Genomic DNA, 16,229 nt, shown 5'->3' with positions numbered 1-16,229 from the left:
TAAAATTTCTGAGGCACAGTTTACACCAAATTTGACAGATTGTTGTAAATATGGAGCTCTTGAATCATTCATTAATATTTTAGCGGCACAAACGACTGACGCCAATGTCGTTTGATTTGAAGAAGGGATCCAACCTCATTGGCTACTGGAACTGATCCTCAGTAAACCAGTTTCAGTGGCTCCCCCTAGAGGATAAATGCTGGATATCATCTGACTTGCTACTTGTGTTTAAAAAGCAGAAGTTTAAAATTTTACTGAAGTAGTTCTTTAGTAAAGTACTAACTTTACTAAATAACTTCTCATTTGTTGCTGCAGATTAGAGTCAAATATTCCCATGAAGCCCCTCTGCTCTACTTTTCTTTTTCTAAAAAATAAAAATAAAAAATAACCGCCCATTAACAATTGTCTATTTATATTGTTTTGTTTTGTAAAATTAAAACACACACTTCAATCAGAAACAGCATTACATTTATTTTAAATTATCCTGGATGCCGAGAAACACAAAGCAACAGAAATAGTGTATTAAATTTCTATACAAGCATTTTGACAAACAGTGCAATAATCGGTTTCTATTTCTCAGAGTGGGTGTTGATATGTTGCTTTTATCAGAAAATATCTGTTTTAGTTTATTCAGTGGGGAGAGTTTGGTAATACATCTGTATGAGTTTGTTTTTACGGTAACTGATTAGTTTGACTTGTTTACATCACAGTTTGTTTGTTTGAAAGAGCCACACAGAAAATCAGTCTTTTTCTGTCCAGTAAAGCTTAAAATAACAAAACATGTAGAAAACGCATCGTTTTCCCGAACCAAGTGAGGCGTCTGATCCCATGAGGATCTCTGTCAGAGCTTAATGGTGTTCTAGTTTGAAACTCCTGAAGTTTTTTGTTTTTCTTCTGGATAGTTTGCTCCCATATGATGAAGTGCAGAGTTAGTTTGAAACGTTTCAGTGATCCGTGTTTAGATTGTCATTGTCATAAACATCTATATTAAAAAAAGACAACAGAATAAATTAATAGATTTTAATTTTTGTTAAAATTTAATTCAGAATCTGGAAATAGAAGAAAAAAAAATGCAAACTCACCATCAGGGTAATCCACATCATCATAAATGTCTCCTTCCCTGAAGAAAAACAATTATTCAGCAACATTAGTTTTAATTTTTTAAATCATTCAAACAATAATTATGTCATTACTAAATTAAACAAAAATATCAGCAATAAATTTACGCTGGAGTTGGAAAAAGTCCAGCTCACCTCTCTGTGTGCACTTCTCTGAACTTTGTAACTTTATAACTGTTCTTGGTAGGCAGTTGCTATGGAGTTGCTATGACAACTCCATAGCAACAAGACCCAAGCTTAGAACTAGCTCTGGCCTCCTTCCTAACTTATAAACTATATAAGTACATTACAGCTATTACTAGATTACAATCTGAGTTCTCTACCCACCTCTGTGTAGTACTAAGAAAAGTATCAGGGATATTTTCTGTAGTATTTACTGCCTAACTAGCAAAATTAGCTTAGCTAAGGTAGCTTTTATCTGCTAGCTAAGATAGCAGCTCAAAGTGCAAACATAAGACATTTCTTTAAAACACATCTACACACTGTAATTAAATCCATGTTTATATTCTTTGTTTTTTATTAACAAAATTTTTTAAACCTAAATAATTACAAAACTAAACTTGATTTACACAAAGTAATTCTTAACAGAAGCTGAGATTTACTCACATTGCGAGAAGAATAGATTTTGGCACATATCCATCTGAAAAACAAGATATAAAACACAAATAAATTAACAACAGAACCAAATCCAGCCTGTGCTCTGAGACAAGTGTAATTATTTTGCTAGTTATAGCTACTTATAAAATCTTCCCAAGTTAAAGAATACAGTACATTTAAACAGTTATAAAATAGTTTCTGCAGCTTTTAATTCGGATTTAATCATGTAATTAACTTCTCTGATAGGTTGTCGCTCACTGTTCAAAAACAAACAGGGACGTTGGACAGTTTGCATACATTTTCCAAGCCGGTTTCGACACAGAAACTTCTTGTTGCTCGTCTCTTCGATGACATCAACGACTTCTCCCTGAGTCACGTGTAGGTCCTTCCCTCCTGGCTTCTTTATGATACAGCTGGGGTCCACCATCATGCTGTGCAGCACCCGCAGAGGCCCGTTATACTGCGAGGAAACAATCACTTTTATGAAGAAATCAGACTCATGCAAAGTTGAAAACAAAATATACGAAGGTGAAGGAAAAATGTTTCACCTTAAATTTTTTTCTTAGCTCTTTTTCCTCTTTGGGGTTTATGCTGAAAGATGAATAATCAGAATTAATCAAAGTATCCCTGAATTAAGGAGGGACAATAAATCAGTAACAATATATATCACAGTATGCAAACAATCAATATTAACATAACAGTTTTCATGTGGCATCACACCGTGAACTTTGTAGCTGCCAGCCATCTTGGTAGGCAGTTGCTATGGAGTTGCTACGACAACAAACAAGCCACAACAAGCTTAGAACTAGCTCACAACTAAAAACTAATGGTGTGGAGTGAAAACTGGACAAAACAGGAAAGGTCATGCCTCCATTTTGGTAGTATTTCAGATATTTTAAACAAAAAATGAATCAATAATTATCAACATCGACTGAAGTGTTTATATGGTGGCACTGAGTGCTAAGTGAAGACGTAATAAGGTTACATTATCTCAGGTGGAGGTGGAGGGAAATCCTCTGGCAGCGGTTGAACGTCGTCATATTCGTCTAGGAGCAGAAAAATAATATAACTTATTAGTTTAATTATTAATTATTAGTTTAATTTAATGAAAACAGTTCAAAAACAGGCAAAAGCATCAACAGATTCTGGAAAAAAATAAAATCCCTCTGATCGTATATAATCACTGGCTGAAAACCTCATCCTCATATGAAAACAAACAATAAAATCTGAATTACGGGGAAAACATGAAAATCTGCAGCAATTTAAAAGGTTTATTGTAAACTAAATGAAGCAGCTGGTAATGGATCATAAAATCACTGTGGAAATACTGAACTGTTTAACATTTTTCAACAAAAGTTGAATTAACAAAACTACAGATTGTCAGAAATTTTACTCAAGTAAAAGTAAAAAGTACAGCAAAGTAAAAATACTCCTAAAAGTTAATGTTTTACCCAACTCTGGTGTCTGTGTTGTTATGATGAAACTCACCATCATCTTCAGGAAAGCTACAAATCAAAGATAAAACAGATTGTTGTTAAAGCAAGCAGCTGAAGCTTCACATGTGAGTCTTTAAAAATAATCCGTCCTCCGTCTGGTTACCTGTTGGACTCCATGTTCGGCATCATGGGCGGGTCCGGCGGAGGCGGCGGTAAATCGAACGTATCCAATTTTCTCAGCGGTGGCAGCCTGTATTTTTTAACCGCTTCATAGTCGATATCCACACACGAGTTGCTGATGTATCCATCTGGAACAAAAAACAAAAACAACGTGGTGTTAGCGTGGTAGCCGTGACCTTTAACACTGAACGGTGATCAGTATTTATCCATAACATTATCTTTGCTGGGTTTTTTTGAGAATGTTGGATTTTATTTCTTAAGAACCGAGTCACTGTTGGAGAAAACTGATGGAAGAAACATATTTCATGAATATTGTTTGCTGCAGAGTTATTGCACTGCAAATTCCAGGAAAAAAAATGTAAAAGAGAATTTTTACTTCCTCTAATTACTTTGGCAACCATTAAAAAAATGAGACGTATTATTTTTCAGTGGGTTGGTGATTGCATGACACATTCTTCAGAGATTTAAGAAGCACCTTAAATGGCAAATATGATATTTTAGAGCCATAAAACCAGTCAGTCTTTAACCCATTAAAAACAGGAAGTGAGGACCGTATAAGGATGAATTTTATTTAGTCAGATGGACATCTTATCATAGGGCTGCACAGTGGCGCAGCTGGTAGAGCTTTTGCCTTGCAGCAAGAAGGTTCTGGGTTCGATTCCCAGCCCTGGTGTGGGGCTGGGCTTGGGAACCTCCAAATTGCCCCTAGGTGTGTGAGTGTGTGTGTATGCATGGTTGCTTGTCTCTGTGTTGCCCTGCAACAGACTAGCGACCTGTCCAGGGTGACCCCGCCTCACGTTAGCTGGAGAGGCAGCAGCAACCCTCCCGACCCCACGAAGGGACAAGGGTGCAAAGAAAATGGATGGACATCTTATCATGCAAACACACTTTTTTACGATTGGACGATCAAATCTTGGATTTAACACAAGTAACGATCCAAACCTGAAGGAATTCGATAGCATGTTCTGTATCCAATGGCTAGTCCATGTAGCTTGAGCAGGAGTAAACAGCCAGACCGCAGAGAGAACTGCTGCTGTTGTTTGTGAGCATAAAGTTTGCAAAGTAAGAAATGAGAAATGGTCCAATGGTTCTGACTTTTTATTTGTTTGCTATCGATGCAAAACATCTGTTGACGTAAGCAGATGGAGTTAAATTAACCTGAGTTCTGTCCAAACGATCCTTCTGGATTATGAGCCACAATAATTAGCATCATATCTGCTCTCCATTCTTAGAGTTTGAGCCAAATGAATGAATGCATCTGGCTTAACTTTCCTTCAAACCAACCTGTGTGTAGTATTTGCTTTGAGTAACTTTCTAAGGACAAACAACATGCTATTATTCTGGGTAAGCTAGCTACTGAGGGATTGTTGGGGTTTAGCTAACAAATAAAAAGCTGATCATGCTAGCAGGAATACATACTAATAACTAACAGGTCTCACTTGAAGAAGGGATTCACAATCTCAGTGGTGACTTCCTCGTGAAATAAAGGTTAAATAATTGAAAATATAAATAAAATTGTCTATTCTGTTGACACATTTGACGCACCATGGTAACAATGCTGGTCAGAACTGGAGCAGAAGTCACAACATCTACGAAACTACCGCCACAATTTTCCAGACTTTTTGTCAATGCTACCATTTATCACAGCAGTGAGTGACAGACAGACTGGGTGCTTTTAAATCCCATTTTAAAAAAAACGTTCTCAGTGGTTAAGCCACCACACAAATCTTCACTTGAAGGTCTGAAACTCAAGCTGGAGAATTTTCTATCATTACTTTTGTTTTCGGTTGTTTTCCAAATATAACTTCATCACTCTTTGGCAACTTTCCACTTCGTTATCGGCCGCATTTGTAAGTAATGAATGTATACACCACTTAAAATGCTGCATAAAAGCCCTGGAAGAAAAGCACAAAGAAATAATGGATCACTAGAGACTTTTGCACGCTGCTGCAGACACCAGTAACCACAGTAACCCTTTTGTTCGCCACCCTGTCTGAAACTAACATGTTCACCAGCTTCCATGCCGCCATAAAAATCAGCAGCTGAAACCTATGAGTTGGTTAAGGTTCATCTCAGCTTTCCATTCTTGCTGCACTGCAGAACTTCATGAACTCTCAAAGGCAAACAAGCAGAGATGCAATTCTACCAAACTTTTATAACCCAACAAATAGAGTTTAGTGTCATCTGCATACAAACAAACTGCTGTATTCTATAGTCATTGTAAAGCAGTACAAAAACATTCCTCATAGCAGCAAAAATAACACAAAATATCTCACAAAGTGGTAAAGAAAAACTGCAAAAATAAAAATTCTCTGCTTGTCCTCATCAAACAAAGAGACTTGGATTGGAAAACATTAAAACTTTTGTTTTTTCACAGAGTTTCAGTCTGAACTCACATTGTCCGCTGAGCGAACGGGCCAACCATTTGCCCTTGGGGTTACTGTCCACGCGAATGATCTCCACGCTCTCTCCCTGTCGAACGCTGAGGTCCAGCTTCCCTTCGGCCTGCCAGTCCTCCCGAACCCGGGCCGTATGCAGAACGGTCTCCTCTCCTTGTAGCTACAGAGGGAAGAGCAGAAACAAAGCTTAGCAGATCAAAACTCTGGTGAATTACGGTGTTTTACACACAAACTTGCAGCATTTGTTACTTTTTCAGCTGGTCTAGTTCTATGTAATACGGGGCAGTAATGTCAGCTCATGCGAAATCTTGAATTATTAGTCTTTCTGTTTTTTGAAAGGTTTTTCCATGTAGTGTGATATCTGCAGTTTTCTATCTTTTTCAGTGAGATACAAATACAGCAGAAAATTATGGACAAAATGCAAAAACATAAAAGGGTCAAACATGGATTATACATTCCTTCTAAGACATAAAAAAACTTTTCATTAGAAGGAAAGAAAGAAAAATACATTCCAACTGCTTTTCAGTTATTTTTATGATACAACAGACCCATCTGACAGTTTTGGTTGCATCTTTTTTTGTTGGCATTTAATGTGCAGTTCCATCTCAGACTTACACAAACAAACATAAGCATGCAATAATCAACCAATTTTCAATCAGCTTTTTGCACCAAAGATTTAAGAATGCATAAACACATTTTCACTGAGGCTCTTTATGTATTTGTAAATTGACATTTGTTATCACTCTGATTGTACAAAATAGATCAGGGTGTATTTGCTAATTGCGAAGGAATGCAATACTTTTGCGAGATAACGCAAAAGAAAAACAATCTACTTTTGCACTGCACCGTGTCAAAAAACAACAAATTATTTAAAAAACCTGTTCCCCTCGTCACCTGTGGGGGCGCTGAAACAAGAACTACTGAAAGAAATGACACACAGACCTCTGAAGAAGACACTGAGCCCAACTTCCTTATCCACGAAATATAAACAAAGACGGTGTAGCGTCAGATTTTATCGGTAAGATGATTTCTCTTTTGTTTTTGGCTAAATACCACGAACCATTTCTCCCGCTAGTAGCTGGCGCTAGGCTAACACATTTGGTTGTTTTTACCCAGAATGCCCTGCACTGTAGTCTACTGCTGCAACAGCGGCGCCCGTAAACATTGTTCGTAGCACCTCTAAAACATAATTTTAAGCTTTATTGTCCATAAGCAAGCATCGTTTTTAATTTGTCCATCTTAGAGTTACAGACGCTGCTTGTAACATTAACTGTAGACACACTCGTTCATGTGTATCCGGTAAAACAAACGTTTCCGCCTCATCTTACTGCTGACGCGAGGAGCGGCCATATTGAAACACTAAATCCACATTACAAATCCTGAGCAATCGGATTTTCTCCCAGTTTCCCAGTGGGAAGTCTGACTTCAGACGCGATCCAATTGATTTTTTTTCCACTGGGAAGTCGGACTTTCCCAGTAAAACAGTGACGCAGCGTTAGTTTCTCCTCTTTACCTGAAAGTTTTTCTTCAGCTCAGCCTGTTTCCTCTGACGCTCCAGCTGATCCTTTATTTCTTGTTCCTGCTGTCTTCTCGCGTCCATCTTGTTGCTTTTTTCAGGACTTGAATGATTTGCCGACACTTGTTCCCTTGAAAATGACCAAAAAATAGTTTTTAAATTAATTTCATAAGGATGGTTTACTGTTGTCTGCCTTTATGTTAAAATTGTGCTTTAAAATGTATCGGACGATGTTGCTTTTTTAGTTAATTTAGATTGTACTTCAGTTTTACTGGCTAAATAAGAGTGTAAGCGATATAAAGATAGAGCTTCATCTGTTGAAGCCGCAGATATAAATAAGTTTAGTGACAAAAGGCTCTGAGGCTCAGACAGCTGTAGCTACAGTCTACTTTTGGACATTACAGAGATTAAAAAAACATTGCAGAGACAGGAAGTTTATACTTACTCATCAATAAACTCATACACATCATCATCGTCATCATCATCATCATCCTGCAAGAAAAAATGGTTTAATTTCTACTTTTAAAACAGGAAGGAGTTTTAGGTTAGTAGATAAAACTGAAACTCCTATTTCTTTATTCGTTTCGTGTAATTCTCAACTACATTTCTGCATTATCTTGTTTTGGTCTGAGAAATCGCTGACAAGTCTTATTTTTAACTGCAGTTTAGTAGAAAAGTCGTGGCTGCTAATAAAATTGATTACAAGTCCTTAATTTCAATTCCATCTTGAAATATAATTTTATTTTTGCATCATAGTTTCTTAACTCTACCTCAAAAAATGTTTTATTTTGATTTGCTCTTAAACTTTTGCACTTTGTATATTTAAGGAAAACGCACATAAATAATAAGTATCGACATGATTTAATGAACTGAAACCTAAAATATGCTAATTATTAAATGTTTGGAAATTCATGCAATGAAAACTGAAGTCATGCTAATCAGATCCAATCTGATTTAAATCAAGTATTGGGTTAAAAGTCTGCATACTGTTTATGTCTCTTTCTTTACTTATTTATTATGCAGGAAAATATATTTTAAAAGGATTTCACACCAAAAAGTTTACATTTTTAACAGTTTTAAGAACCTGTACTTACTGCATCCATGCAGTGGGAATTATCGCTGTAGGATTCTGCAAAGACACAAAGCAAACTTATGTTAATTTGGTGTTGAAACGTAAATGATGTGTTTATTGTTAGACGTTTTTCTAAAGTATTCAGCGCACCGTTCTTTTCAAAACTTCCAATGTCGTCATAGGTCTCCTGTTCATCTTCAAAGTCTCTGAAATCAGGAATTAAATGTGTAAAAATTAAACTTTAATGATGAATCAAAACAAAGCCGAATCAGAAGAAAGTGAAAGTGACGAGAGAAAAAAAACAGCTAAATTTATCATCAAATATGTTTAGAATCTTTTTTTAAATTTCCTGTTTTCATCCTAAAACACAAACTAGAGTTAAAAAGAAAACAAAGGCTTTGTTTCTCAGTAACAATCATCAGACTTTAATATTTTCTGATCTAGATCTAAAAAAAAAACCTTCAAAAATGAAGAGTCTCAGATTTCCTGTCAGCAGCGAACGCATCTCTTTCATTATTTATCTTCTAATCACGCTTCATAAGATTTGGTTTGAAAGCCTTAATCGTGTTTTACGCCGGAAACGGCGCTGAGGGTTTAATGCTGTTTTCTAACATTAAGAGTTTTCTGCACTTTATTTGATTATATTAATGTATTTCATGCGTTACGTGAATAAAAATGGTTCTGAAAGCTGAATGCACTGTAAAAAGTCGGGTTCTCACACGGAGGCGATCTGCCGCGGCAGCTTGCTGGGTTTGCTGGATCGCTGTGGCGGGATGGGCGGACTCATCACCGCTGGAACCGGCATCCTTACATCCGTCGAGTCTGGACCGCAGAAAATATGAAAAATAATTCAGTTTGTTTTGAAATACTGTTCAGTTTGTCTTAAAACTTACAGATTCATATTAAAAAATGAACTCGCTGCAAAAAACTAAAATCTTACCAAGTAATTTTGGTCCATTTTCTGGTCTTGTAACACTTTAAAAAACAAAACTAACAAGTAAATATTCGGCTTGTTTTAAGTCAATAATTCTTTAATGTAGATTTATGAAGATTATTTAACTTATACATTTTCTTGTTATAAGTGAAATAATCTAGTAGATTTTTAAATGAAAATTAAGGAATTATTGACTTTAAACAAACTCCTCCTATATCTCGCTGAAAAGTTGCTTGTCAGTTTTGTCTTATTTCAAATGGGCTAAGATATAAAATACTTGGTAAGATTTTGTGTTTTTGCAGTGAAGAGCTTTTCTAACCTTAGTTACACTGCAAAAACACAAAATCTTACCAAGTTGGTCTAGTTTCTTGTAAGATTTTGTGTTTTTACAGTGCACCCACCTCTGCTGCCATGTTGGCCTGTCACAATAACATTGTTTGCTGGACAATAAATTGTAGGAATTATGGCAATAAACGATAATATTGTGTTGTGAGACTATTTTTAGCCACATATCGTCGCTTCCTGAAATCGTGGCGGTTTTTTGTGATTTTTTTGGGTGATTTTTCATATTGATATTTGCATAATAATGCAAGTCTGTGTCTCTCAAAGATAAACTTTAATTTTGCATCAAAAACTTCACACTGGAGCTAGAAAATATTTTAAATAACCCAAAAAAATAACAAAACAAAAAAAACAACCAAAGGAAAAAAAATAAAATAAATGAAATAGAAATAAAAAACAAAACTGGAAAAATTATTAAGTTTGAAGACAAAATATTAACATTAATGACCTCATTGCCATTAATTATGTCATTGATTGCGACAACCTGGTTTCATGCATTTAACTATTTTCTTCACTTTTGTGTGAATATTTAAGCAAAAATTATATTTATTGAATCAAACTGTTTTGTTTTTCAGTGTTGTGTTTTTCTCTTTGACTTCTGTGTGGAAAAGTAAAAAAATGACTGAAACAGTAAATAAAGGTTATTACTCTGAACTCACATCTCCTCTGGTCGCTCTGGGCGCCGCCTCCTGCTCTCCGGCTCTTCCTGAACGGCTCCAGGTTGACGTTCGGGGGCCGTTTGGGCTTCAGGGGCAGCGGGCCCTCGGGGGGCAGCGGCCTGCGGAGCGGGGTCACCTCCCCGGAGCTCTTCTGCCGTGCCTGATGGCGCAGCAGCAGCGGCGTGGTGGCCGGAGACGGACCCAGGACCGGAGACCTGGCCGGAGACAGCGACGGCCCCGGGGCCCTCTGGTGCGTCAGCATCATCTTCTGCAGCATCTCTCCGGTCTGCTTCACCTTGTTGGTGGCGTCTCCGGACTGAACGGGCGCCCGGTTCGAAGGTCGTTGGAAAGAAGCAGCAACAGGTGGGGGTGACTCTTCCTTCGGAGGCCTCACCAGGCCTTGGTAAGGTCGCAGAGGAATTGCTGCTGATATTTTGTCGTTCTCTGGCCTCCCAAACCCCGGCCGTGGAGATTTGGGTGAGCCGCTGTCCCGGCTGCTGGTGTCGGAGGCCCGGGCCTGGCTGTTGAAGCGGGCCCGCAGAGCCTTCACGTCAACGCTGTCCTCCTGCAGAGAAAACACCAGTTGATCTGCTGCTCTGCGTCTGCAGCAGGAAGTCAGCAGCGCAGCACGGAGCAGGGCATAACCCCCACACACAAACTCATTCTGCAAACTCCCACGCTAAGCTTTCACAAGGTGCAACGTCTCCGCTTCCTGGTTTGATTCTCTCAAAGGTGATAACTGTCTTTGCAGAGCAAGAAACCTTTGAGAGTTCTCTGAACTGCAAGGAAGCAATAAATCCCGAGAAGGAATCACTTTATTCAGGTTTCACTGCAAGAACATGAAATATCACCAAGGAATTTATGTCTAGTTTCCAGAGCAAATATCTTAGTACACCTGGAATAAGACAAAACTATATTAGAAGCAACTTTTTAGAAGTTTATTTTAAGTCAGTAATTCCTTTATATAGATGAAAATGTTAAAGTTTCATTGTCAGACATTTTTCCCAGGTTATAAAAGAAATAATCTGCTAGTCGAACTTTTTCATCAATATTAAAGAATTATTGACTTTAAAAAGCTCCTTGCTGATAAAATAACAAACTTAAAGTAACTTAAGTGTACCAACATAAATGGACTAGATTTGGTGTTTCTTGCAGTGAACAAGCCTGTAAATTATATTCACCCTGTTTAGTTTTTAAATTGTGGCGTTTCTTTATTCTGATGAAAACATTTAATGTAAACCAACATTTATTGGTGTCAGATTTTACTATTTTTTTTGTCTTTGCTGAAAGACCATGAGCACCTAGACTGGCACTTTTGTTTTGGTTGTATTTACCCAGAATGCCCTGGGCTGCAGTCCACTTCCTGTCCGCTTCACATATCCATTTGAACAAAGACTGGGGTTTGTAGCACGAAAAAGTCCAGGGATCTACTGACTTTACCTGAATTCACAGGTAAATTAATGTGATTTACCCGTATGCAGATAAAGTAAACTCAATGTATTTAAACACACAACTGCTATGTTGGGTATTTATGCGTCTCTCTGGAATCGAGAGTCTAAAAGTGTACCGCATTAGTTTGCTTCTCAACGTGTGAAAGATGTGAAATTTCACACTTTTTTGCCCGTCTTGGTCTTCCGTACTCGAGAATCAGGAGCATTAGAGTGGAGTGTGTGTCGGATAACCACTGAAATGATTATTTTAACCTAGACATGAGCTCACATCAGTTTCATTGGACATTCAGATTGGTTGAACAAAGAAAACTCAACAGTTGGAACAAAACTGTGTGAAAACTGAGGATTATGGCTAAAACTGGGGGTAAGAGTGTATGCATCCACCGCTGACCTACATTTATGTTCAGTTAAAAGAGGCCACCTCAGAGAAACATCATAATAATGAAAATCCTCCTGAGAAGCTCCAACCTCTCTGGTTGTTTCTGAGACTTTTGAGCAGCTGAAACAGAGAAAACTGTAGATGTACGATGTGTTTCTATAATCCCAGATAATCCCGTCATCCCTCCACTGAAACCAGATCTCTGCCCGTCTGCAGACGCCTTTATTTACCCAACTGAGACGTAATAAGTGGGAAAAGCCTCCCTGTAGCTCAGAGGATGAACTTTAACATCCAGTTGTTAGTTTATAAATCGCTGATCGGCTCTGCAACACGAGCCATTAAAGATCAAACATGGAGAAGTTGCATTCAGCTTCTAGACACCACAAATCTGGATCTAACTTTAAAACTACAAAACAGCAAAAACACTGATTTCCTTTAGATCGAGGATAAATTGGGACAAATGTTTTGTTTTAAGAGAAACAATCTGCCAGTTGAACTAGTATTTTTCATCAATATTAAGAAAGGATTTAAAACAAGCTCATATTTCTTCCTGAAAGTTACGTCCAAGTGAGTTTCCTCCTATTTTAAGCTTTCTAAAATATTTTAACCAGAAACAAAACCAGAAGTACTTTGTAAAACTTTGTGTTTTTGCAGTGAAACATTTTTTACAAAGGTAAAGATGTCTGTTTTAAAAATAAAGAGAAGTAAGTAAAAGTTTATTTATACATTGTAAAAACACAAAATCTGCAGTTCAAAATGCTAATCAATGGATTCATAAACACAGAAGTGAAGGATTTTATATCTATAATTTTAGTGTTTTAGTTCATTTTATAAACACAACATAGTTCTTATTTATTTCAGGTAACGAAAATGTTTTCTCCATTTCAGTTTTTACTATTTCATAAATGTTAGTTAACTATGATAACCTAGATGTCAACTACAGAACACTTTGCCTTTTCCCACAGTATAAAGCGGTAAAACCAGCTGACCAAACCTCTGGAGTTCCACCGGGGTTGCTAGGTAACAGGGCTGGGCTCCACCGGGGTTGCTAGGTAACGGGGCTGGGCTCCACCGGGGTTGCTAGGTAACGGGGCTGGGCTCCACCGGGGTTGCTAGGTAACTGCAGTGGCCCTTCTATTTTTGAAAGGGTTTTATTTCCAGACACCAAAATCATTAACTTGTTGCCAAAAAAACAGCTGGGTAGATTTTTTAAGTACATTTTTAGTAGTTGGGACCCTCATATAAAACAAAAACCATTTTTAAAAAGTGCAGGTTGCTTTGTTTTTGTTGTTGCTCCAGTTAACTGTAATAGCCTAGCTTCATCTGCAGCTTGCACCCACAGGGTCACATCTTTAGTCAGTACGTTAATGACTGCGTGTCTCTGTGTGTCTGTGGCGTCGACTTTGAGGCTGGAAACGTTTTCCCCAACGCAGCTCAGCCCTTTTAAGATCTGTATAAAACAGAAGCATGTGGTTCTGTCAAAAAGACTCGTTTGAAAACAAAAATAAAACACTTTCCTCACATGTTTGTGTTCTAATGTGATTATGAATGAACACATCCATTAATTATGTCTCTGTATAATTAGTTTTTACACGCGTTATTTGCATGTGTTGATGTGGTTTTCCAGCCTGTGACAGGATCCACAACAATCAGATAACAAGAATACAACAATCATAATTTAAATATTTCATTTTTGTCATGCATCATTTCCCCCCAAAGCTACATTCCATCTTTTTATAGCTTTTGTTTACACAACATTTACTTCCAGATTATTTCACTTGAACGTTTTTCCCATGTCAGAAGTGAAAGTCTGCCAATGAAATAAACATTTTCTCATCAATGTTAAACCATTATTGAGCTAAAACAAGCTCTTCTAACTTGGTTCAAAGTTAGAAGCATCTCCTATTGTGCGCCTTTATATCCAATTATTTATCAATAGTCAGAATTTATTTTGGTCTTAACTCAGAGATTCACTCAAGGAATGCTGCTGGTGCATTTCAGGCTATAGTATTTTATTTACTGCTTCTTAATACTCTTATTTGCGTATTTTAATGTATTTCAAATATTGTATGAAATAAATGAAACATCGGCACAGTGTGCCAATTTTTTAATTGATTGTCAGAATAATTGATTACAGCTGCAGCCCTAATTTACTGCTTTCATCAGCTGTTCTGCCTAATTCTGTGTCTGTAAAGCTTTTTGTGATTTTATCCATGAAAGGTGCTAAACGTTTGCGTATTTATTAGTGCTGAAATGATTAATCGGTTTAATCAATTAATCGTATTGAAATAACGGTCAACACATTTAGTCGTCAATTAATCATCAATGTACAGACTCAGAAAAGGCCGTTTGCTGAAAACCAAAACAGTAATTAAGCCAAGAATCGTATTGATTTTATCAGCTGTTCTTATTTCTGTAAAACTTGAGATTTTATCTGAAAGTTGTCGTGTAAATAAAGTATTTTAAATCTGATTGAATTTCAACAACAACAAAAAGCTTTGCTGCAAATAATAATTAAGTATATCAAAGAATCAAACGAAGAGGATCAATATTTTGTCCAATGTCGAACGGAGGATGAAGAACAGGAAGTGCTGCAACCGCACGCCTCTACCTCAGGCAGCATCCTGCGCCGGTTGCCATGGGAACGCCCCCTCTGCACCAATAAGCTGCAAGCTCTGCTCGCTGCCGACTTTATACAGCGCCGCTGACTTTTATAATCACAGGGAACAAAGGAAACATTAAAAAAAGGTTTCTGCACCACAAAACGAGCATGCACCCGAAGCACCGTTTTCAGTCAGACGGGGAGAGAGAGCAGAAAAGGACCGGTGGAAGTGTGTGTGTGTGTGTGTGTGTGTGTGTGTGTGTGTGTGTGTGTGTGTGTGTGTGTGTGTGTGTGTGTGTGTGTGTGTGTGTGTGTGTGTGTGTGTGTGTGTGTGTGTGTGTGTTTGCAGACAACGGCCTCACCACAGACTTTAGCTGTGCAGGTGCAAAGAGAAAGTGCACAGAAATTAGATGTACAGACCAGAGCAACAACCAACAAAAAAGGAAAAAAGAAAATGACTCAATCGCGGTGAAAACTAGCATGTAGCTGGAAGGTTTCGACATGTTTGATGTGTTAAAATTAGGCTTTTCTTTAATGTTGTAAGTTCTTAATAAAGCTAAATAAGTAGGACAGAAAATACTTTGAACAACAGCAGGCGGCATAAAGAAGTAATTTTAAAAAGTTGAGAGCTGATGACTTGGTTTCATAAGGCATTAAAAGTCATCAACGTGTAAAATTTGAAATCCAGAATATTTTGTATGTCAACGGATAACAGAGCGAAGAAGGAGAGCAGTGTGTAAATAATTAACCGGTGCTAACTGTTAAATAAGGGCTCCCATTCATCAGCTGCAGCGTGGACATTTCTCCTTTTTTAAAACCTCAAACTTCCCTTTTTAATAGTCTGGAAAACATACACAACTTTTATGGAGCTGTTTTCTTAGTTCAAAGAAGGAAACCGAGGTTAAACCAACAGAGACGCGAGAATATCCTCATCTTTAAACTAAAATTAGCCCTGAGTGGCGGAGGAAGTGACCAGAGAGTCAAAGGTGTAACTCTGGATTAACCAACAAAGTGGTTGGAGTTTTAAAAATATACCGCTAAAATGAGTTTCTCACCATTTTGTCTTCTGGGTTGACTTCTTAGTGTATGACGCGATCCATGTCCAGCAGTAATCCCTAGTTATCCCGGCCGATGCTCCTGCTGCTCAAACAGCCATATGACCTGAGTGACTAAACTTACAGTAAAGGAGGAAATGCTCTGCTCAGCGTGGGCAGCTGTCTGCAAGCGACACCACATGATGTCAGCCGGGGGGTTTCTTTCCTCCCCTGCAACACGCAGTCACTCAAACCAAACGCTGAAGTCGAGAAAATGGTTCATTTTACTCTGTATTTATTAGCGATGAAACGATTAATCGCTTTCATCATAATGAATTGAAATAACGGTCAACTAATTTAGTCGTTGATTAATCGTTAAGCCTGAAAAAATGCCATTTGCTAAAAAAGCAAACTACTCAGAAGTAAACAATATGAAAGGTACTATATGTTAGTGTATTATTAGCGCTGTGGCTGCCATTATTTAAATAACAATCAGCTAATTTAGTTGTT

General features: G+C 37.6%; 1 protein-coding gene across 1 annotated transcript; it reads right to left on the bottom strand.

Annotated features, from left to right (window-relative positions):
- Nucleotides 1–446: 446 nt before the first annotated feature.
- Nucleotides 447–15,885, bottom strand: LOC106907140 (FYN-binding protein 1). Its single transcript, XM_014972706.2, has 16 exons — nt 15,741–15,885; nt 10,254–10,818; nt 9,038–9,140; nt 8,469–8,524; nt 8,341–8,375; nt 7,692–7,738; nt 7,244–7,376; nt 5,728–5,890; nt 3,315–3,459; nt 3,204–3,220; nt 2,701–2,761; nt 2,264–2,306; nt 2,013–2,175; nt 1,725–1,758; nt 1,083–1,120; nt 447–982 (listed from the first exon to the last, which is right to left on the bottom strand). Exons 1-16 carry the CDS (start codon nt 15,741–15,743, stop codon nt 945–947), a joined length of 1,644 nt encoding a protein of 547 aa, XP_014828192.2. The 5' UTR covers nt 15,744–15,885; the 3' UTR covers nt 447–944.
- Nucleotides 15,886–16,229: the final 344 nt, after the last annotated feature.

Source organism: Poecilia mexicana, unplaced genomic scaffold (genome assembly GCF_051168715.1).
Source record: "Poecilia mexicana isolate PSO_F unplaced genomic scaffold, ASM5116871v1 scaffold_4, whole genome shotgun sequence".
Classification (NCBI taxonomy): Eukaryota; Metazoa; Chordata; class Actinopteri; order Cyprinodontiformes; family Poeciliidae; genus Poecilia; species Poecilia mexicana.
The sequence above is the reverse complement of the archived record's forward strand: the minus strand, read 5'-3'. Positions and strand labels throughout refer to the sequence as shown.

Coding starts and splice junctions, on each gene's coding strand:
- LOC106907140 (XM_014972706.2), bottom strand. Junction 8,525..9,037: donor CCGCGGCAGATCGCCTCCGT/GTGAGAACCCGA, acceptor TCCTGATTTCAG/AGACTTTGAAGATGAACAGG. Junction 5,891..7,243: donor AGCTGAAGAAAAACTTTCAG/GTAAAGAGGAGA, acceptor TTCCCTCTGTAG/CTACAAGGAGAGGAGACCGT.